Source organism: Macaca thibetana, chromosome 7 (genome assembly GCF_024542745.1).
Source record: "Macaca thibetana thibetana isolate TM-01 chromosome 7, ASM2454274v1, whole genome shotgun sequence".
Classification (NCBI taxonomy): domain Eukaryota; kingdom Metazoa; phylum Chordata; class Mammalia; order Primates; family Cercopithecidae; genus Macaca; species Macaca thibetana.
The window spans coordinates 121,207,937-121,232,459 of NC_065584.1; the positions used below are offsets into that span (position 1 = coordinate 121,207,937).

General features: G+C 39.7%; 1 protein-coding gene and 1 pseudogene across 10 annotated transcripts in view; one reads left to right on the forward strand and one right to left on the reverse strand.

Moving 5' to 3' along the window:
• Positions 1–14,011, forward strand: part of CDIN1 (CDAN1 interacting nuclease 1) — a 241,425-nt gene extending 227,414 nt beyond the window's left edge. For 8 of the 9 annotated variants that reach the window (XM_050797563.1, XM_050797565.1, XM_050797567.1 and 5 more), the window contains one exon: positions 12,090–14,011. In XM_050797563.1, coding sequence (XP_050653520.1) covers positions 12,090–12,219 — 130 coding nt within the window. In that variant the 3' untranslated portion in view covers positions 12,220–14,011. The remainder of the gene's footprint in view (positions 1–12,089) is intronic. The other variant, XM_050797564.1, reaches the window with a different exon arrangement.
• Positions 14,012–20,664: 6,653 nt separating this feature from the next.
• On the reverse strand, positions 20,665–22,324 carry LOC126958857 (casein kinase I-like; annotated as a pseudogene). The gene has a single exon (XR_007727318.1). The product of XR_007727318.1 is annotated as a casein kinase I-like (transcript).
• Positions 22,325–24,523: the final 2,199 nt, after the last annotated feature.

Genomic DNA, 24,523 nt, shown 5'->3' on the forward strand with positions numbered 1-24,523 from the left:
GCTTTGGGGTTGTGGTAATGGGGGTATAGGTTTGGTAATGGGTGGGCGGATAGTGGGGGGGAATCGTGAGCTGGTGTCAAGAGTGCTTGGTGAAGTAAATTTATATTAGTTGAGGGGATGGCAGTTGGAGTTATGCATACCTAAAAGATGAAAATACAAGCTCTGGCCGGGCAAATTGAGGCTTTTGTTTTTGGGGTTTGGCAAAAGTGGGTTTAGGTGGAGTCAGAGATGGGGGTGGGGGGGTTCGTTGGGATTTTATTGTGGTTTGGTGGTTTGGTGTTGTGGAGTTGATTGTTGGTATGTCCTACAAGCATGAATTAAATAACACCTTGCTGATGGTTATGCGGGGCTAGGATATTGAACGTAGGTGCGATTAATAATGGCATGGACCAGGAATCTAAGGCAGGCGCGGCAGGACGGGATGTGGTGGGAGTCAGCATTCTGCGATGGGGTTGCGTGCGGACCAGAGATAAAAGATACCAAATGCATGGAGAGCTCCCGTGACTGGTTAATAGGGTGATAGACCCGTGATCCATCGAGATGTCTTATTTAAGGGGAACGTGTGGGCGATCTTGATTGTTACGGCCCTGAGGTAAGAACCAGATGCCGGATACAGTTCAGTTATAGCTACCCCCACGAGTTCTGGGCCCGGAGCGAGGAGAGTGGCATTATTTGGGCGGGATATTGGTTTCACGGAGGATGGTCAACAAGGGACTCCTAAGTGAGGGGGGGCATCCGTGGTGAAGAGGACTTTTTAATAGATATGTGCTATGTCCGATAAATGACTTAATGTACTATCTACGATCAATATATGACTAGTTCTGTTGGTATGCGTAGGGGTGGTGTATGGGCTTTGGAGATGTGTGTTATGTGTTACTGTTGAAGTGTTTAGTAGAGTCCCTGCTTGTAAGCATGTCTTTCGAGAAAGTTGGGTAAGTATGTAATAATATGTGTTATGTACAGTCAAGCATATATAGTACTATATATTATACACGTTGGCTAGCAGTAATGCACGAATTACATAGAGGTATTAAAGGTAGGTTAATACTAAAGTTGTGCTGTAAGGCTTGTACAACATAAAATACAGAAAGTAGTTTAAGTTAGAACGCCGGTTTTGGGTGTTGGTAGTAAGAGTTAAATACTTTCTTTCTGATTGCCCTGGGGAGAGTATTCCATTTCTGGTTTACAAGGCCAGTGTATTAAATTTATACTACGAGGGCAGGTTCATTTGAGCAGGTTGTTCTCAATTAGGGAGGCCAGTGGTATTAAGATTGTGATAAAGTATATTGTAGATGCTATTTGGCCAATAATGATAAAGGGTTGGGTTACTGGTTGGCTTCCAATTCAGGTGAGGGTTAGTAGAATTGTGACTAGGAGTCAGAGTAGGAATTGGCTGAGTGGGCGAAATATTATGCTTTGTTGTTTAGATTTGTAGAGTATGGGGATAACTGCTAGAATGAGGATCGATAGGAACAGTGCTAGTACGCCTCCCAATTTGTTGGGGACAGATCGTAGAATTGCGTATGCGAATAGGAAGTATCATTCTGGTTTAATATGTGGAGGGGTGTTTAGCGGGTTGGCCGGGGTATAGTTGTCTGGGTCGCTTAGGAGGTCGGGTGAAAATAATGTTAATGTTGTTAGGGTAAAGAGAAGGAGGACTACTCCTAGAATATCTTTATCTTTAATTGTATAGTAGGGGTGAAAGGTGATTTTGTCTGGGTTAGAGGAGATTCCGCAGGGGTTGTTTGACCCTGTTTCGTGTAGGAATAGTAAGTGTACGGTGGTGAGAGTACACTCCCCCCAATCAATATTATGCCCATCATCCTACTAGTATTTGCTGCTTGCGAAGCAGCAGTAGGCCTCGCCTTACTAATCTCAATCTCCAACACATATGGGCTAGATTATATTCACAACCTAAGCCTACTTCAATGCTAAAAATAATTATCCCTACAACTATACTACTGCCAATAACATGACTCTCCAAAAACAACGCAATCTGAATCAACTTGGCCATGCATAGTCTGACCATTAGCCTCGTTCCTCTACTATTCTTTAACCAAACTGACAACAACTTTCTCAACTACTCAACCTACCTATCTTCCGATTCGCTAACAACACCTCTCCTAATACTAACTGCCTGACTCCTATCCCTCATAATCATAGCAAGCCATTACCACCTATGCAATAAGCCCTCTTCACAAAAAAAACTCTACCTCTCTATAATAATCTTCCTACCAACCACCTTAATTCTAACATTCATAGCCACAGAACTAATTATATTCTATATTCTATTTGAAACTACCCTCATTCCCACCCTAATTATCATCACCAAATGAGGCAACCAAGCAGAACGTCTCAACGCAAGCACATACTTTCTATTCTACACTCTAACCGGCTCTCTACCCCTACTCATTATACTAATCTACACCTACAATAACATAGGCTCATTAAATATCACACTACTAACGCTCACAGACCAAAAACTAACAACCACTTGATCCCATAACTTTACTTGACTAGCATGCATAATAGCCTTTATGACAAAAATACCCCTATATGGCCTACACTTGTGACTTCCTAAGGCTCACGTCGAAGCCCCCATTGCAGGATCAATAGTCCTTGCCGCAGTACTCCTAAAACTGGGCGGCTACGGCATAATACGACTCACTTCCATCCTTAATCCTCTAAAAGAGTATATAGCCTACCCATTCCTTATACTATCTCTATGAGGTATAATCATAACAAGCTCAATCTGTCTTCGACAAACAGACCTGAAATCACTCATCGCATACTCTTCCGTAAGCCATACAGCCCTAGTAATCGTAGCCTCACTCATCCAAACCCCCTGAAGCTTCTCCGGCGCAACTATCCTCATAGTAGCCCATGGACTCACCTCCTCCATATATTTCTGCCTAGCTAACTCAAACTACGAACGCACCCACAGCCGCATCATATTACTATCCCGAGGACTTCAAGTCCCACTCCCATTAATAACCTTTTGATGGTTCACAGCAAACCTCGCCAATCTTGCCATACCCCCCACTATTAACCTACTCGGCGAGCTCTTTGTAATCGCAGCTTCATTTTCTTGATCCCATATTACTATCATACTAACAGGACTCAATATACTAATTACAGCCCTCTACTCTCTCCACATGTTCATCACAATGCAACGAGGGACACTTACTCATCATATAATCAACATAAAACCCCCCTTTACACGAGAAAACACATTAATATTTATACACCTTGCTCCAGTCATTCTTCTGTCCCTCAATCCTAATACCATTCTAGGGTTTACTCTCTGTAAATATAGTTTAATCAAAACATTAGATTGTGAACCTAACTATAGAAGCTTACTACTTCTTATTTACCGAGAAAACTTGCAAGGACTGCTAACCCATGCCTCCGTACTTAAAATTACGGCTTTCTCAACTTTTAAAGGATAACAGCTATCCATTGGCCTTAGGAGCCAAAAACACTGGTGCAACTCCAAATAAAAGTAACAATTATGTGCACCTCTATTATAACAACCCTCGCCTCCCTAACTCTTCCAATTTTTGCCACCCTCATTAACCCTAACAAAAAACGCTCATACCCTATGTAAAAATAATTATAATATATACCTTTATTACTAGCCTTCTTCCAACAACCCTATACATCTTCTCAAATCAAGAAACAACCATTTGAAGCTGACATTGAATAACAATCCAAACATTAGATTTAACACTAAGCTTTAAACTAGACTACTTTTCTATAATATTTACTCCAATCGCACTATTCATCACCTGATCCATCATAGAATTCTCACTATGGTACATAAGCTCAGACCCAAACATCAATCAATTCTTCAAATATCTCCTCATTTTTCTCACTACCATACTAATTCTAGTTACTGCCAACAACCTCTTCCAACTCTTCATTGGCTGAGAGGGTGTAGGGATCATATCCTTCCTTCTAATCAGCTGATGATACGCTCGAACAGACGCCAACACAGCAGCCATCCAAGCAATTCTATACAACCGCATCGGCGACATTGGTCTTATCCTAGCTATAACATGATTCCTCCTGCACTATAACTCATGAGACTTTCAACAAATACTGGCCCTAAACTCCAACTCAAACCCCCTCCCACTAATGGGCCTTCTCCTAGCAGCAACAGGAAAATCAGCTCAATTTGGTCTTCACCCCTGATTACCCTCTGCCATAGAAGGTCCAACTCCAGTTTCAGCTCTACTTCACTCCAGCACCATAGTTGTTGCTGGAGTATTCCTACTTATTCGCTTTCACCCTTTAATAGAAAGCAACACATTAATCCAAAACCTCACACTATGTCTGGGAGCCATTACTACCCTATTCATAGCCATCTGCGCCCTCACACAAAACAATATCAAAAAAATCGTGGCCTTCTCCACCTCGAGCCAACTAGGCCTAATAATAGTCACTATCGGTATTAACCAACCACACTTAGCATTCCTACACATCTGCACCCATGCTTTCTTTAAAGCTATACTCTTTATATGCTCCGGATCTATTATTCATAACTTAAATAACGAACAAGACATCCGAAAAATAGGAGGTCTATTTAAAACAATGCCTATCACCTCAACTTCCCTAGTTATTGGCAACCTAGCACTCACGGGAATACCCTTCCTCATAGGCTTCTACTCCAAAGACCTCATTATCGAAGCCACAAACACGTCATATACCAATGCCTGAGCCCTATCTATTACTCTCATCGCCACCTCCCTGACAAGCGCCTACAGCACTCGAACCATTCTCCTTACCCTAACAGGACAACCCCGCTGCCCAACCCTAATAAACATCAACGAAAACAACCCTGCCCTACTAAACCCAATTAAACGCCTCATAATAGGCAGTATAGTTACAGGATTCCTTGTCACTAACAATATCCCCCCTACCTCACTCCCCCAACCAACAATACCCCTCTACCTAAAACTCTCAGCCTTATGCGCAACCACCCTCGGTTTCCTAACAGCCCTAGACCTCGCCCTTATGACCAATAAACTAAAAGCAAAAAATTCATCACAAATATTCAAATTCTCCAACATACTAGGATATTTTCCCACCACGATCCATCATATAGTCCCGTATCAAAACCTACTTATAAGCCAAAATTTAGCCCTCCTCTTATTAGATTCAACATGACTAGAAAAATCCATACCCAAAATAATCTCACAAACACACATTACTACCTCCATAGCTGTAACTACCCAGAAAGGCATAATCAAACTCTACTTCCTCTCTTTCCTCATTCCTCTTACCCTAACCCTACTTCTAATAATATAGTCTATTACCTCGAGTGATCTCAATCACAATATACACACCAACAAACAACGTCCAACCAGCAACCACCACTAATCAACACCCATAATCATACAAGGCACCCGCACCAACAGAATCACCTCGAACTAACCCCAATCCTTCCCCCTCAAAAATCTCCCAACTACCCATATTATTAAAATTAACCACCACTACTCCATCAAAACCTAAAACCCATAAAACTAACCCCACTTCCATTATTAATCCCACCAAAAGACCCCCTAGAACCTCAAGCCCTGAACCCCATGTTTCGGGATACTCTTCAATAGCCATTGCCGCAGTATAACCAAAAACAACTATCATACCCCCCAGATAAATTAAAAACACCATTAAACCCATGTAAGCCCCCCCATAACTTAAAATAATCACACAACCAATTACACCACTAACAATCAACGCTAAACCCCCATAGATGGGAGAGGGCTTAGAAGAAAAACCCACAAACCCTATAACCAATAATACGCTTAATGTAAATAAAATATATATCATTACTTCCATATGGACTTTAACCATAACCAATGATATGAAAAATCATCGTTGTATTTCAACTACAAAAGCGCCAAATGATCCCAATACGCAAATCTAACCCAATCATAAAAATAATTAACCACTCCCTCATTGATCTACCTACCCCATCCAACATTTCCGTGTGATGAAATTTCGGCTCACTTCTCGCAACCTGCCTAATTCTACAAATTATCACAGGCCTATTCTTAGCAATGCACTACTCACCAGACACCTCCTCTGCTTTCTCCTCAATCGCACACATCACTCGAGACGTAAATTACGGCTGAACCATCCGCTATCTCCACGCTAACGGTGCCTCCATACTCTTCATCTGCCTCTTCCTGCACGTAGGCCGAGGCCTCTACTATGGCTCATATCTTCTCCTAGAAACCTGAAACATTGGCATTATGCTCCTACTCATAACCATAGCAACAGCCTTTATGGGCTACATACTCCCATGAAACCAAATATCATTCTGAGGGGCAACAGTAATCACAAATCTACTTTCAGCAATCCCATACGTCGGAACCAACCTCGTCCAATGAGTCTGAGGTGGCTACGCCATTGATAACCCTACTCTCGTACGATTCTCCACCCTACACTTCATCCTACCCTTCATTATCGTTGCTCTCACCACGGTACACTTACTATTCCTACACGAAACAGGGTCAAACAACCCCTGCGGAATCTCCTCTAACCCAGACAAAATCACCTTTCACCCCTACTATACAATTAAAGATATTCTAGGAGTAGTCCTCCTTCTCTTTACCCTAACAACATTAACATTATTTTCACCCGACCTCCTAAGCGACCCAGACAACTATACCCCGGCCAACCCGCTAAACACCCCTCCACATATTAAACCAGAATGATACTTCCTATTCGCATACGCAATTCTACGATCTGTCCCCAACAAATTGGGAGGCGTACTAGCACTGTTCCTATCGATCCTCATTCTAGCAGTTATCCCCATACTCCACAAATCTAAACAACAAAGCATAATATTTCGCCCACTCAGCCAATTCCTACTTTGACTCCTAGTCACAATTCTACTAACCCTCACCTGAATTGGAAGCCAACCAGTAACCCAACCCTTTATCATTATTGGCCAAATAGCATCTACAATATACTTTATCACAATCTTAATCTTAATACCACTGGCCTCCCTAATCGAGAACAACCTGCTCAAATGAACCTGCCCTCGTAGTATAAATTTAATACACTGGCCTTGTAAACCAGAAATGGAATACTCTCCCCAGGGCAATCAGAAAGAAAGTATTTAACTCTTACTACCAACACCCAAAACCGGCGTTCTAACTTAAACTACTTTCTGTATTTTATGTTGTACAAGCCTTACAGCACAACTTTAGTATTAACCTACCTTTAATACCTCTATGTAATTCGTGCATTACTGCTAGCCAACGTGTATAATATATAGTACTATATATGCTTGACTGTACATAACACATATTATTACATACTTACCCAACTTTCTCGAAAGACATGCTTACAAGCAGGGACTCTACTAAACACTTTCAACAGTAACACATAACACACATCTCCAAAGCCCATACACCACCCCTACGCATACCAACAGAACTAGTCATATATTGATCGTAGATAGTACATTAAGTCATTTATCGGACATAGCACATATCTATTAAAAAGTCCTCTTCACCACGGATGCCCCCCCTCACTTAGGAGTCCCTTGTTGACCATCCTCCGTGAAACCAATATCCCGCCCAAATAATGCCACTCTCCTCGCTCCGGGCCCAGAACTCGTGGGGGTAGCTATAACTGAACTGTATCCGGCATCTGGTTCTTACCTCAGGGCCGTAACAATCAAGATCGCCCACACGTTCCCCTTAAATAAGACATCTCGATGGATCACGGGTCTATCACCCTATTAACCAGTCACGGGAGCTCTCCATGCATTTGGTATCTTTTATCTCTGGTCCGCACGCAACCCCATCGCAGAATGCTGACTCCCACCACATCCCGTCCTGCCGCGCCTGCCTTTGATTCCTGGTCCATGCCATTATTAATCGCACCTACGTTCAATATCCTAGCCCCGCATAACCATCAGCAAGGTGTTATTTAATTCATGCTTGTAGGACATACCAACAATCAACTCCACAACTCCACAACACCAAACCACCAAACCACAATAAAATCCCATCAAACCCCCCCACCCCCATCTCTGACCTGTAAGTATGCCACCAGTGTGCCCACTCTGGTCATTAATAAAATTGCCATGCCGAGGCAACGGCTGACTCTGCCTGCAGCCCTGTCTCTGGATTCGCCCTGATTCTATAACCAATGCAACGCTGTCTGATCATCTTAGTGCTAACATTCTATTGCCCATCTTGTCCCTGAGGGTATCTTTCACGTGCCAGGCACTGTGTTAGGCATGGAGGACATGAATACATTAAAATATGGTCTTTACCCTCAACAGGGTCCCAATATAACAGACAAATGGTGAAACAGAGGGATAATCACTAGGAAACAGGTATACACAGAAGGGCCAGATTTAGTTCTGCCGTCTCTGATTGAATTTCTCTAAATACTCTAAAATGGAATGAAACCAGAGAATCACTTTTTTTTTTTTTTTCTCGGACAGAGTCTTGCTCTGTCACCCAGGCTGGAGTACAGCAGTGCAGTCTCAGCTCACTGCAACCTCCATCTCCTGGGTTCAAGAGATTCTCCCACCACAGCCTCTCGAGTAGCTAGGACTACAGGCGAGCACCACCACACATGGCTAATTTTTTTGTATTTTTAGTAGAGACGGGGTTTCACCATATTGGCCAGGCCGGTCTCGAACTTATGACCTCAAGTGTTCGGCCTGCCGCAGCCTCCCAAAGTGCTTGGATTACAGGCGTGAGCCACTGTGCCCAGCCAAGAAACACATTTTGAACATATTTATAAGGGGTCATTACTTATGAAAAACCTCATCTTTCTTGCCTTCATGGTCTCTGATGGCTCCTGACTTAAACCTCCCATTTTTTCAAGCAGTATTTGTTGTTTTTGCTAATTTGGTGATATTTTATTTGCAAGCAAAATTACTTTTCAGACGGCATTCACATTCTAGTCTCTGCTTCTCAGGAGTCTTTAAACTGCATTGGGGGTCTTTGATCTTATTATTTGACCATGAGTATAGCAACCATAACATTACAGTCAACTTTAAAAAGTGTTTCCAGAATCAATTCGGATGTCCATGGACACCCATTCCTGAGTGTCTCCCAGCTGGCAGGGAGGGCTGCAATCTCAGTAGCACACCAACCTCTGCTGTGCACATCTCCTCAGACCCAAGAACTCTGTTTTCTTTTCAATGTTGTTAACAAAGTCTCTTTGATTTTTGTTGGTCACAAAGGTTATATTTGCCTTCCCAGGGACCTCATTTTTGTCTAGTGGTGCCACAGTAAATAAGAATAGGCATCAAAAAGGGGAAATGGTTCAACCCAGAAGTGTGCATTTGACCTAAATAAAAATGTTCTAGGGTCCTATTTTACACCTCTTTTACCATTTTTGATTGCTTGGTATTTCAAATTAGCAACCAAAACTTCCCCTCCTGTTACTTCCGATAACCAAGAAATTGATTATATACAGTTGCTTAATGTGGTCAGCCTCTTCATAAACAGGTAGGTTGCTGAAATGTTATCTCGTCAGCATCTGATAATCTCTGGATCCTGAGCTGTTGAAGAAGGCTCAGAAATGCACTAAAGTAGGTGCTGGGAATAAGGCCAGATCTTGTTCCGCCATTAAATTTCCAAACTTATCACCCTCTAAAGTCCCTATTTTTGTCACCCAAGACCACATAATTTGAAAGCCTATCAATCTCTATTTACAAGGGGAAGTTGTGCTTCCTCGTTCTTAATTAATTAGAGACATACTGTCATTCAGAGGTTTTGAGCTACATTGACAGAGGTAATGTTATCTAACCTAAACATAGTTCCATAAGAAACATAAAACATAGGTAGACAGTAGAGCCTTATTAATGAATCCTGCTCAAAATGTTAATAGATCTGTGTTGGTACCTTTAGGGAATCCTGGTTGTGAACCACTACATGAAATGTTCAGGTTCACAATCTTGCAAAACCTTTTTGAGTTGCAGGAATATCTGTTGCCTCACAAGTGAAACAAGTCCATTTTCTTGAGCACTGAGGTGTTCCCCAGCCTGGCTTTTCTGCCTAGAAAATGCCATTTTCGTAAAGAGCTGTCATGCTTCGTGTCCTTTGGCTTATGATTTAGCTGTTCAGAGAAAGTGCAGGCTGCTCTCACTCGCTCAGTGCTGGTGATATGTGTTTTTGTTTTATTAAATCTTTAAAATACTGGGCTTGTTTTTTATGACCTCCATATATTCTTTTGTTCTTCCCTGTGACTTGTTAGATCACAGTTTTTTTCTTCCTTTGTGAAAATATTAGTGCCTTTCTAAAGAGCATCATGGTCTCCAGAATGGCTGTATAATAAAATGGAAGAATGTGTTGAGCCTAATGTTAGATCTGTCAAGGCCGTGACTCAGGGGTGCTTCAGTGATGGGAAGGTTTGAGGCTTCTCAGACGTGGTCCACGGAATCACAAATCTTTCTGTTCTTGCCAGACTTGTTTTGACAAATCTGAGATCATTTGACACTAATCATAGAGCTCTTTGTAAAATAAAGGTACCAATGGTTTATGTTCCAATTACAGACAAGTGTTTGTGATTAAAAGTTACTAAGAAACCGTCGGTTAAATGGAAGCAAGTTCTTCTGCAGGTGTGAGTTTCGTCTTGTATGCATTTGAGCCTGGGGACCCACACACCTGTGCACAGGTAGCCTAATTCTGACCTCAAAGGAATCTTTTCTTTGGGGAAGCTGAGGAAGGAGAGAACATCTGCAGCTGATAAATCTCAGTGGGCCTGGTGCTCCAAGGCTTCTAATTATACCCAGTTCCTACTTCTTCTAGAACAAGATCAAGTGATGAGTTGCCATCTCATGGTTCTGTACCTGCACAGAGGGGACTCCCAAAGTTTTAAATAATCTTGAATACAACTTGGCTACCCCACTACTGTGAATCCCCAAATAAACCAGGCCGTGACATCCAATTGAACTTGTTCCTGTGCATACAGTATCTCGCAGCCCATCCTGTATTGTTAGTTTTGGCAAGTACACGACAGCGTATAATAAATCATGGAAGGAAAAAGCTTTTTGGCCTAGCATGGTTCAGCCTGCTGTAATGTTAGAATACAGAAAGCAGTTCTGTTTTTAGACATCCTTTTACTAACCCAACATTCATAATTTATTATTACACTGTAAAATTCCTGCAACACTACACCAAAAGTAGTGCTGCCCTTTAATTAAGTGCCCTCGGTAGGAAAAACGTGAAACTGATGTGCAAAACATCTCTGTGTGCAATGATTGATAGTGATTACATCTTTATGAACCCAGCCTAAAGGTCTCAACTTCCTGATGGGTGAAGTAGTCTATAGGGCCACTTCCTGAGTCTGCCTGGCGGGGATCAGTCACTGCTAACAAAACTGCAGATAATTCAGAGGCACAGCTTAGAAATGCTGAGGTTTTATGAAGCCCGTGGCGGTCTATACTTTGTCACAAGCCTACATGACCTTATTCCTCATTTCCATAAGCACCAATGACCAAACTTTATGCCAGGGCCACACTTAGAGAAGTTGTAACGCAGACGGTAAAGGGACCCAGTGTGTCATATGGATGACAGGAAGTACTTCCAGCCCAATGGGTGCATGAGTAGAACATTCTAGCCAGAAGAGGACCATACATTGTTGCATTTTTTAAAATTCTGTTTTCAAACAGTCTTTTATTTTTCTTAGTTGCAATTAGGCAAGTTTAATTTTTTTTTTAAATAGTACCATTAAATGTTAGACTTAAATCCCAAGACAGGCATTCCCCAGCTCATCCCTGTTTGCACTGTGAATTTGTGCATCAGCTAGGTGGTCACATCAGCCCAAGCTCATAACACCTTACTGAAAGGTAAGATTCAGAGTTTCTATATCCGAAATACTTCAGGTTTCTGAAAAGAAAGGTAACACATCCATCCAAGCAGGCAGTATGTGTTATGTGAACTCTTTGGTATAAGTTTGGCTATTTTCAGTCATAATGCTAGCAACCAAAACGAAAATTTTGTGCAGTCCTGTCATTTAGTCATCTTATCAGTGCCCCAAGGTGACTTTTTTCAAGAGCTCTGTTGATACCATGTGTGTGTATGTGTTATTTTCTGGTGTTTTTACAGATTTGGGCCAGGCTTAGTCATCTATTGGTATGGATTTATCCAGGAGCTGGACTGCAACCGGGAAAGGGGTATCCTGCTCAAAGCCTGTTTCCCTACGAACATTGTCACCTTATGCCACAGCCTAGCTTGACCCTGAAGATCCTGGAGGAGAGCTGGGAGGAAAAGGTGAATCCGGAAGCAATTTTACTTTCCTGCACTGTAAGATCCTGGCAACATCTGCCCTGAACTTCAGCTGAACTCTTGCTGCCCGTAGTCACACCACTACCTCTTTAGACAAACATATCAAGAGTTTCTGTTTTCCTTCATCCCTTGCTGATGTGAACAGCCAAGAACTACAGACACAACCCACTCATTATCAGCATTTCTGTCTCTGTCAGACAATTAGTTTATAGATAGTCATAATCTTTCTTTCTTCCGGATGGTTTCTCCTTGTATGCTGAACAAAAGAAAAAATGTGAAGACTGAAAGGTGTGATTTTTCAATTGTCCTCCCAGTTACCGAATCACCCTCTTATTTTTTTTCCCCTAAGCCTCCATTCACTCTCTCTCCCTCTCCCTTTTCTCTTCACGTGCACTCACAGAGACCCAGCGTTGCATTACCATCGTGGAATAATCTAGCACAAACCTAGGAAAGCTGAAGCCACAAAGTCCGAAGCCACCTTTGCACTCACCTGCAGAGCTCCAGAAGACCTTGAGGGCAGCCCGCCTATGCCGTGTGTTTGCTGTATTCAATCTTTACGGCTTCCTGACTTCTGTGACAGTAAGCCAAGCTGCAAAAATACACTTGATGAGAATTTCCTCTTTTAATAATGTTATTTGAACACCAAATATTTTCGATTTATCTTATTTGAAAGTATTAGTTCCATTGTGCCTGGAAACCACACTCCTTTAGATTGGGGGCTGAGAGGAGACGACCCAACATTGAGGAGAGTTTATTTTTAAACATGGCTAGTTGTCAGTATGTACGTGAGCTAGTATTTTTATGAGTAGAGTTTTTTAAAGGCACATTCTGTATACTGCTTAGTATATGCATTTTATACCATGTAATTATATAACACTCAAATAAGTTCAGCATTAGAAATGTTTAGCTTTGTATGAACTAAGTGTGCCAGAAATAAACCTGGAGCAATTTTTAAATAAGCAAAATAAAGGAGATTTTTCTATTTGTTCACTTTATTCACTTTCATGTACTTTTATGTACTGCAAATCAGATTTCAGTCTAAAGCGAAACATCAATAAGTTAATCATAAACCTATCTTTTGGGAAGTTGAATATTAATCTGTACCCAAAACGTATTTAGTAAAATATTTGCTACAACATTATAAAACATAACTTATAATGTTGAATAGATGATTTGGGAAATACTAACAACAACAATGTAACTGTTGCAGACAGCTGTAACTTATATACATTGCTTGATTTTTTTCAAAAGACTAAATATGTCATTTATACTTTGTTCATTTTCTACCAAAGAAGGTTTGGAAAAATATGCCTGCTGCCTTTCCTTTTGAAGGACACAAACCTGGTCCAAACATGTGTGGATTTTAACTCTGAGTGGGGTGCATTAAATCAAAAGAGAGAGGAAGAAGATGAAATGCTAAAGAAGTATCAGGCAAACTTCTGTTTCAGTATAAAATTCATCCTGCAGGCTTCTGAGTGAAACAGAATGATTTGAAACCACTACTGTATTGCCTGGATACACACACACACACACACACACACACACACACACACACACTTTATACAAAAATGTTAAAAGCAGGTTTCCTGGCATGTTCTTAACTGTTTTTTCTTTAGGAATAAATTACATTTATCTGCACAGATGTTGAAAATCCTGTTAAACCCTTGTCAAGGATTTGTTTATTTTACATTAAACAAATTTATGATGAACGTGAACAAATAAATTAAAAAATAAAAAAGGTACTTGCATTTTATATTTATTCTTTTACCTGTTGCCCTGACATAATGTGTTGTGAGAAGGTACTGGTGTTCCTAGCAAAGGCGCTACCTCCTCTTTATGAATGAGGCTTAAAATCTGGTCCTTAAACGTGAGAAAGAACCCAACAGTAAACTGTACACACTACAATAAGGTTACAAATTAGTCAAAAGTAAGTTTTTCACACATAAAAACTAATGTGATTATTATCCTCCTTTTGAATTGGAGGGGTATGGGACAGAAGGTAGTAATGTTCCCCAATTGGAAGCTTAAAGTCTCCTTGGTTTGTTTCTTTTTCTGTTAAAAAAAATCAGCTGAACAACACCACTCAGGCTGAAACCCATCTCTATGCGTTGTCTGCTTGTTTGGTTTTTTTAGTTTAGACAATATAAACATCAGCCCCAGAAAGTAGACACGGAATGACAACTTATTTTTATTGCTGTCGTCATTAGAACGTTAACATTAAAGCCAAATCTTGTTTTATGGTGCATTCCGCACACCATGCTAATGAATTATGCAAAGCCAGAAAGCAGGAGCGTGTGTAAAACGTAAAACTGAATGACGTTCTCCCTGGCATATACAGACTTGCCAAGCATCTGCCCTCACAAACACATAGGAGACCATTTGAAGTCTGGAAACAGAGCAACTCAAAGCAAAGCTGATCTAGTACTGATATGTAAGGCAACTGCATAGACTCCTTCCCACCTCACATATGTACCCCCTCAAAAAAAAAAAAAAAAAACCATAAACATTTGCATATCCATTTTTTTCTTTTGCCTTCTAGTGAAGCATACATCAGCTCTTTACAACACTCCTAAAATCTAAAAGAAAAGGAAAGTCTCAGAGGTCTAAAGTAGAAAGCTGGACCTCCAGGGGAAATAATTTTTTTGTAACTGTAGGTGTGTGTACCTGTTCATTATCTGCAAGGCTTGATTCCCCCTGGAAAAGATGATAAATTGCTGGTCTTGAGGGGGTGCATTAACTCACTCAGGCCACCAGGGGACTGCTTAGAGCCCTGATGAGGTAATCTACCTAAATGGTCCCTGGTGGGCCACACTAATTAATGCTGAAGTGAACAGTTAATTCACTTGCTTCTCACTGGGGAGCTACACCCATTGCTTTCTTTTCTCTTTGGAACCAAGATGCCTTAGATGCCTCCTCTTTTTAACTCTTCCCATCTAGAGTCCTGCTGTCTCAATTGCATTAAATCCTTACTGCTTCCATATGCTTTCTCACTTCACTTTTCACTTTTTCCATGTCATCTTCCCCTGCGCTGGCCTTTGCTAGTTTCCCTCCACATGGACATGTACCCTGCATTTTCTCATTACTCTTGGGCTCTTTTTCTCTCTAAAAGATCATGATCCCAAGACGAAAATATGTCCTGATGCATACGTCTGGTTGGGGCGTTGGGAGCAATTGGCCTAACCTCTTTGGGGAGAAACAACTTAAGCACCCTCCACATGCCTAAATACTCAAGTGCATATGTGGCACCAGAAGGATCATAAAATTTTAACTAAGATAATAAGATTTTACAGGGTTAAACATGGCTTGAGGTTCATGCCTTCAGTAAATGATTTGGAGCAAAAAAAGAAAAAAAAAAAAAAGTAAGGTTTTATAGCTACTTTCAGCCTGAGTGGTGGTGTTCAGCTGATTAAAATAGCAAAATGTCTGTATAATTTAACGAATCACTCCTAGCTCATTCATCTTGGGGGTAGCTTGCCATTTTCATGTGATCTGACGGGAGCAAGTTGTCTCAAAGTATAACTATTTTGTGACAAGATGAGAGGAGAAAATCTCAATAGGCACATTCTTGATTAGGGTTAAGGAACAAAGCAAACTTAACTTGAGAGGAAACTAAAAGGCAAACAATAGAAGTTTGCCTGCAACGTCACCATTTATGGGAAGCGTCTATCTGAACCTGTCTGTGTAAAGTCACTCGTGGGTTATGGAAGGGTCATGTGTTTGGATCATTTAATCTTGCTACTCTAAACTAACCTTCCTACATTTAGTAAACATCATCTGAACCTGTTTTATTAAGAACATGCCTGGATTCCAAAGATTCAACAAGGAAGATGGAATTACGAATTAAATAATAACCTGAACAACTTGGGTTCGCCTTCTGTTTTTCACTTTCCTGCTATTGTTTTGAATATGGCTGTGAGACAAAGAGCTGCTTAGGTCAAGCGCTATAAATTACAGTTTTCATACAATAGTAATCCACTAAAATGATTTCAAAGCCTGATCAAAGTACTTCAAAAAGACTTTTAAAACATTTCCACAGTACAGGGGAAGGGAAATGCTCATTTGGTGCCTTAATTTGTTTCAGTTAGTATAGCAAAGTTCGATCTGGGTGTCATACTCACTTTATATAAAATCCAACTCATTGTTTAAATAAATCCAACTTGTTCTTGTTGTTTAATGTATAGGTAAAGGAGATTTAAGTTTTCATCTACTTAACAATTTGGAGTCACTTGTAAGGAAAAGATAATATGGGAACATTTTAAAACAAGCATACCTTGATAGTATTTAATTACTCAAGGTATTCGTTAAAACTGTCTAACTCCCTGCAATTAGGATACAGTGGTGAGGATCTCTGTGGATTTATTTGGCATCTTAATAATAATCATGGCAACAGATATATTTATTTTTTCATCCCTTGTCCCTCATCACTTGGATTTATCCTAAGCTGTCTCATTTTATAGGCAAGGATAATGGGAAGTACACTAGTGATAGCAAAGCTAAGCAAATTCTAGGCTCAACTATATATAAAGATAGTGTGGACTGCTGCAACAACGTCAGGCTCAACTAAAGACTCATGGTACTATGTCAGGGCAATTTTTACTTTTTAAAAGGAAGGTCATATTGAAATGCTGACGTGAAATATAACCAAGTCAATTAAGTAATAACAATTGAAGTTCAGAGTTTAATTGAGGGCTGAACATGAATCCAATGACCATTAACCTGAAGTGGTCATTAATTCCCCTGGAAACTGCCTTGGTTAAAGGTATTTCTACAATAACTAGCACTTTTTTTTCAAAAAAAAAAAAAACCTTGTCATTTTAACATTAAACAGAAATTCAAAAATAACATTCAGGAATAATAATTCAGTGTATCTATAGTAGACCTTCTGTATTTTACATTTTTAATTGAATTTCTTTTATAGGACAAATCAAAATTTAGATAAAAAGGTAAAACCACTTCTCTGGAGGAAACCATAGTTTTGTTAAGTAAACAAAGTTATAAGCACCCTTTATTTGATTGCTTTTGTTTTATCTCAGTTGTTGACTTATTTCTGTACTTGTTTCATGCAAGATTTCCAACTAGACTGTAAGCTCCATGAAAGTAAAACCTACACTTACTTTGTTCACTGTAGTCCCTAATGCCTAACAGAGTTCTGGTGCAGACAGAGCAGGTATTCAATAAATGTTAAATGAGTAAATGAATGACAGAGTTTTATTAAATATGTTATCACTCACTTGCATTAGCAAATAATTGGAACCTTTAACTTTCTCATTTTCTTCATCTGAAAAATGAGTGTATTTACCAAAATCAGAGAAAATCATCATGTGTCGATGTTAAAGAATTAATTAATTTAGAAACTCCCCAAAATGTGAAATGAATCAAATTCATCAACAAGAGTGTTTTAGGATGCACACTTAGTTTTAAGGGGGGAATATATGTAACTTTTTGTTGCATTTGCCTTAAAGTTAATCTTAATACATTATTGTTTATGCACTATGTTGCTAAATGAGAATATTAAAAATCTTTATTTCTCTTTAAAAAGAAATAGCTTATCTTTATATTTCCCTTAAAAATTTTTTTTTTTCTTCAAATCACTGCAGGGTCCCAGATCAACTGTGTTTCACACACAGATTTTGGAATATTCAATGGAGTTATTAGATTAACTGCAAATGATACTTTTAATTGCTCCCTTTTATAATGCTAAGTTGATGGCAAAGTGCTTCCTGGCCATAGAAGTGGTTGGCTGACTCAAGAGAGAAGGGTTATTTGGTCATTTGCCAATAGGATCTGACCTTTGGAGAGATACTGCCCATGAACCGCTCAGTGGGTGTTTCCTTGTTAGTCATTAATTCAGAGTATATTATTATTTGAAAGCCAAAGGCATTTGGCATATTTCCTCATAATTTGGAAACCGGTAGCACAAAAGAACTGGAACTTCCACATTTCTTCTTATTCTGCCAGTTTCCCAGGACTTAATTTGTTGGGGTTCTTTACTGTGTGATTCCTTCCATGAGCTGCTGGAGAGAACAGACCCAGAGTGCAGATATCACTAAGACCAGGTCTTTGGTTCCAGGTGATAATTCTGTCTTATATTTCCAGCATTAAAACTATTTAAGACACAGATATTTATTGAGTCCCTAATGTGTATTAGAAGTATGTGAGGTGCTGTGGGGAATTTTTTTAATGCAACAAAAGACTCTTTTATTGAAGAAAAATAAATCATTACTTCCTCAAAATGAAAACAACACAAAATATTTGGAAATTTTAGAAAAGCAAATCACATTAAGGAAAGAGGGAAATCTATGAGGTTTTTAATAAGATATTTTAACCCTAGACTATGGACGGCAAGTAGCTTTCTATTTGCTTATGGTGGCTGTGTTCACTGCTATTAAGCATTTCCAAGGCCAAGTTCAGCTCAGCAGCTAAGGCTTTGATCTAGTTTTTAGAGTAGGCAGTGATCACATGGATGCCACATATTTTCCATTCCTGCTCTGGGCCATTCATGTTCAGTGCAAGTATAAATAAATTCTAAGCATTTGAAACAGAATTCATACCTGTTCATCGGCCTAAGTAATAAAACAAGCAATAACTTGTTCTGATAGTTCTATAACATCAAGCAAAGTGTCTGTCCATGGCTAAGGTCTGTCTAGTAATACAGATAAGCTAAATATGTCATCAAAATCATAGAAATATGATTTTAAGCCTCAAGATAAACACTAGATGGGCACAGATAATTATTATTTTCAGTAAATGTCTACAAGTTCAATTATATTATCGATGAAAAACATTAGGCCTGTATATTTTGGCCCTGCATAAAGATCTTGAAATTCAAAAATTATATTAGTAAATTTCACACATTTCTAGCTTTGGAGATTTGTTTTCTTTCTTTTTTTGTGGGGTTGGGGGTGGGTTTTTTTTTCTCCCACTCAAACCAGGCTAGGGATTCAAGGTCAGTTACACACTCTGCCTCCTTTATCTTTCATGGCCTTTATATCATCTGGGTATCAATTTTCTGCTTAGTGCAGTGCATTTTTATAAGGTAGTGATTGTATATAATAGTGGTTTGAAAATATGTTCCCAAAAAGAAGTGTTAAAATATTTTCAAGGACAGAGAAGAATTGTATGCTTTACATGGTAAGACAATTTTGTTAATATACTTACCATTAAGCCATAAATACTTTTGCCAAAACCTTTTAATTGTATCAGTTCATTAATTCTGGCAGCTAAAATAATAACAATCATTGCACATGGAAAATTAGGTAAAAATCTAAAAGTATTATATTTTGTACTAATATGAATAGAAGAATCCATCTTGGTTTCAGTTACAATTTTTAAAAACCAAATTTCTCAATAAATGAAAAAATAGCAATGCAACCTAACAGAGGATGATAGAAAAGCAAAACAATGAAAGATGGCAAAGTGGCCATGAGCACATTGCATAATGATGTAAAACTCAGTCTTTTGGTAAATTACTTTCATCTTGTTTCCCCACTATCCTTGAAAATATTTCCCAATGACAAAGGAGTTAAAAATGGCAAAATGGGGGCATAGAATGAGCTGAGAAACCCATGTGAGAATTTAATTACATTTTCAGTTTATTTCTTGACAATTCCCTGAAAGGCTAATTGGATCTTCAAGCCATTAGCAAAGATGAGTTTGACTCATAGACTCAGAATTTTATCAAAAAATCGGGAGATGTTATTTAATAGTGAGTCAGCAAGGCATTTTTTTGTTTAAAAAAACTGATTTTTTTACAGAAACAGTTTTTAGTTTTTAATAAACTTATAAACAAAAAAGCTCCCACTTCAAAATAAAAACAAGATCCCTAATCATATAGATGTTTACAGTGATATTTATCTAAGCAACATACATATATGTTCAGTTGTAAGATGTTAACTAAATTTCTGTGACAAGCTTTTTTAAAAAAATACTAAGAACATTATAAAGTTAATGAAGAGTCCTAAGTATAATCTAGTAGTCACTAAGTTTTTCTTAAGTCTTCACTTTAGATGCTATTATTTCTAGCACAAGTAAGCAGGCAGAGTCTTTCATGCGCTCAAACACTGGAATCTTTGGTTGCTACCCTATCAGCTGGTTTGCAAACAAAAAGCCAACAATTTTAACAATGTTTTACGTGAATAACCTGCAAACCCGAGAGATGGAAAAGCCCTAAGAATGCACAATTGTGAGCATTTACAACTATCACAAGTGGCTGAAGACTGTTCATGACGTTCTTCTGAGATGAGATCTCAAAGAAGTATAGTTCAAAACAAAAGGTTCTAACAAAAAAAAAAAAAAATGGCATATGCATAATTTCTCCACCAATTTGTGTGTGTCAACCATTTAGTTAACTTTTTCACTTGAAAAAAATGCACTAGAAAACCAGTCACCATGTTTCACTATCTGTTAATATTCACAATTACAGTGGCTACGACTCAGGATACAGCATCACCAATGCTGCCCAGAGACAGTTTATAGTAAAAAGTTAAGTTCTTTATACCAAGTAAATGGTTGTCCACGATCACTGGCTAGTGTACATATGAACTAAAATTTCTAGATTTGGGGAGAAACAAATGCTGCTCTGATCATCAGCTCTGCTTCTCTGTTCCTCAATTCATGCTTAGAAACCTTTCATGTTACTCTTGGTTTTGTCAGGTTGCTTACCTGTTGGGGTTTGGGCCTGCTGCCCCTGCCCAGTAGAAGAGGCTGCCTGCTGGGCTGCTTTCTGCTTTAACATTGTCCAGTCAAATGTGTAGTCATATTGATGGCTCAGGGTCCTGAAAAGAATGAAGAGTAGCTGCCTCAGATACATGCAATCTGGGGCTTTCTCAAAGTGTAGCCCACGACAATAGTTTAAGTATATGGCAAATTCTGCAGGAAACCCCTTACGTAAAACTTCAGCAGGAGTGGACATCTTTTCACTAATCTTTTCATATTTTTGTTTCTTTGTTGCAGCCTTTAGCCCTCGCCATGGCAGGCTGGTTCTATTAAAATACATCAAAACATATCCTAATGATTCCTTGTCATCCTGGTGACTCTGCTCAATACCAAGATGTGCACTGATGGTAGCATATAGGGCAATGCCAGTGAGGTTTTTATCTTCTCTGTATGCCCTGTGTTGCCTTGTCCTGTTGTCTCTGTACTTTTTGGCCAAACCAAAATCAATAAGGAATAACTTACTACAGTGACGCCCAATATCCATTAGGAAGTTATCTGGTTTAATGGCTCCGTGTATAAAATTCTTTTTATGCACATGTTCAATTCTACTGATCATCTGGTCAGCTAATATAAGTACAGTTTTCATTGTGAACCTTCTTGAACAGAAATTGGCCTTCGAGGCTAGGTCCCAGAAAATCCATGACTAGTACATTATAGTCTTTTTCCTGACCATACCACCGTTATGTGGCGGATGCCAACCCCACCTTGAAGAATCTTATAGAGCCTGCTCTCGTACAGCAACTGGGGATGCCTGGCATTGTGAGATTCTAGCTTCACTGCCACTTCTTCACCGTTAGTGATGCTGGTCGCCAGATAGATGTCTCCGAAGGAGCCAGAACAGATATCCCACACCAGTTTGCATTTCCTTCCGACAATGAATCCTGCCTTAGAGCCGCTGCTGCTAGCCGTCCTGAGAGACGAAGATGGAGGCTGGGCCAAGCCTACCGTGGAAGGCGGCAGGAAGCGGAACAAGGAGGCCTTTCCTGGCGTCCAGGGCCCAGATGCCGGCGAAGGGAACCTGATGCCTGCTGCTCAGTCACATTTTTTGTTTGTTTGTTTTTCGGCTGGTGGTTTGCCAGGCCGCAGTTTGTGAAGGGCTTCTAGCGGTTCAGACAGGGCTGGGCCACCTATTTCTGGGCAGCCGCTGCTGCCTCGCTTTCGCGGCGACGTCGGGGCTGGAAAAGGGGCGCGGTGAGCTGGGGCGCGGTACCGCTGCCACCACTGCCGCAGGCTCCGCTCCTGTCACTCCGCCGACGACGCCATCTGGTTACTCCAGCTCTAACCAACACAAAATGCCCTCAGAACCCGGAAGTCGCTTCTTCACGGCGCAGAGCACTCTGGGAAAGGGATATCCGGTGCCCGCTCCAAAGGATCCGCCTCATCGACTCAGAATTTGAATGATTGAAAGGCACCAGAGGCTTCAGTTTACAGATGGGAACATTGAAATCTGGAGGGGTTAGGTGACTTGTCCAAGGCCACATAGCTATCTAATAGAACGCAGGACCAGAATCTGCACCACCTAACTTCCTGTCCACTGTCCTTTCCTTCATAGGGTTAATATTTTATTCCAAGGAATTTCTAATCCCGTAAGTTATATTGACTATTTACAAAGTAAAAGGTCCTGGTATATTTTTAATGTACATTCTGAACCTTACTGTTTTGGTCCTGCCCAGATCTCTATGGTGGAAATCAGCTGGGCATTTTGACAGAAATAGTTTTCATTTTATTAGTACTTTACTATCCTAAAATCCTTAACGTTTGATGACAGTCATTTTCTATACATTGCCATGAGCCTAAGGATGTGCCACTAAGAATGAATTTGGAAGGACTGAAGACAATTTTTTCCTTTGGTCAATTTATATATTGACTTTTCTTCCACTGGAAAAAAAAAAACCCACAGATATTATGTTTACCATCTTCTCTTCCTGTAAGGATAAGGTAATATTTAAACCAACAGTAATTCATGAACATTTACTGATCATCACCGAGAATGACCAGTATATAGTATTCTAGAACTGTAGGCAGTAGAGCCTACTGGCTAAGACACAAGCTTTGACAATAGTCTGGAATCCCCACCTCTGCGCTTAGATATAATCAAACTCTCTAGAAGTTTCAGTTTCTTCATTTGTAAAATTGAAATTATGCCCATCACACAGGACTATTATGAGGGTTAAATAAGATTAGTGCCTAATACATCATAAAGCATAGCTCTAATAAAACTAGTATCATATATTATAGTCGCATTGTGTGTTATATAATTATAATTATATTACTACACCCATTGAAGATTCTACTTGAATGATACACAGCATTAAAAATTTGTGTTTTCTGTGTTAATATAAAAATCACTATAAGGTGTGTAGCTTGGCTTATTATTGCTTTTCTAAAGCTGATTTAGGAAAAGCCATTTTCCAAAACTTAAGAGACAGGCAGAACAAGATCCTTCTTTGAGAGTGGGCATATGTTTAGTTGATTGTTTTCGCAGACTGATGTCTGGTTTAACATTCCTCTGCTTGGAGGAGAAGCTCAGAGACAGTGAGCCCATGTTTCTTTTGATAGTGAGCGAAGCCTTTGCCATAAATACAGCTTCAGCAGCAGCACAGCACAGGATCAGCCAGGACTTTCACATCTGACTGACGGCTCAAATCCACCATGCACAAGATGAGCCCCCTAAAGGTGCACAGGTTTGTCATAATATAAAAGCTTTCTTTAAGAGGATTGAAGAAATACCTTCAGGCCATTGTTAATTCTTAGTTGTGAAATACCTTCTTCAGCCCATTCCTTTCAGTGAAAGAAAGCATAAAATGCTATTTGAATTTGATCTTTGAAAAAACAAAAAGGCAAAGCAAAAGGAATTTGGGGAAATCACTAGTTTGTTCCTGGATTCTTCCTCTGATTGATGACTGTGACACTTTTTGGGGTGACTTTTTAAAAGACATGATTTTCGAAAGTGCCCCACTCCTAAACGTAATCCTCCTGAGGTCACAGGCAAGCTGTATAATTTCTAAACAATTGAACCAAGTGCTAATGCTCCTCTCCCAAAACAGGCCAGTAATGTTGGAGGCAGATGCCGAATCAGCTCTCCTAGGCAGCTGAAAACACTGTTACAAAAGTGCCAGGTATCGAAAATTGTGGCTTCTCTCACCTGGGGGCTTCAGAACATTCTGCAAACAATGAACTGAGCTTCCCATCTAAGTTCCAGTTAACTAAGCTGCCAGTTAGATAAGTGGTCTTTTGTTGCTTACAGAGGACTTAACTAATGTTGTTTTGCTTCTTGTAGAAGTTGCTTATTTATTTACTTTACAACATTAAAAAAAAAAAAACTTGAAAGGATACTTACACTGAAGAGAATGATTTCTCCCTCCCTCAGATATGCTATCTGAAAAATTAAAAAAAAATTTTTAAATAAACATTAAAATGTGTTTTCACCAATCACAAATATTAAATTGTAGTACAAACTGCAACTGGACACCCTGGCTCATGCCTATAATCCCAGCACTTTGGGAGGCTGAGGTGGGCAGATCACTTGAGTTCAGGAG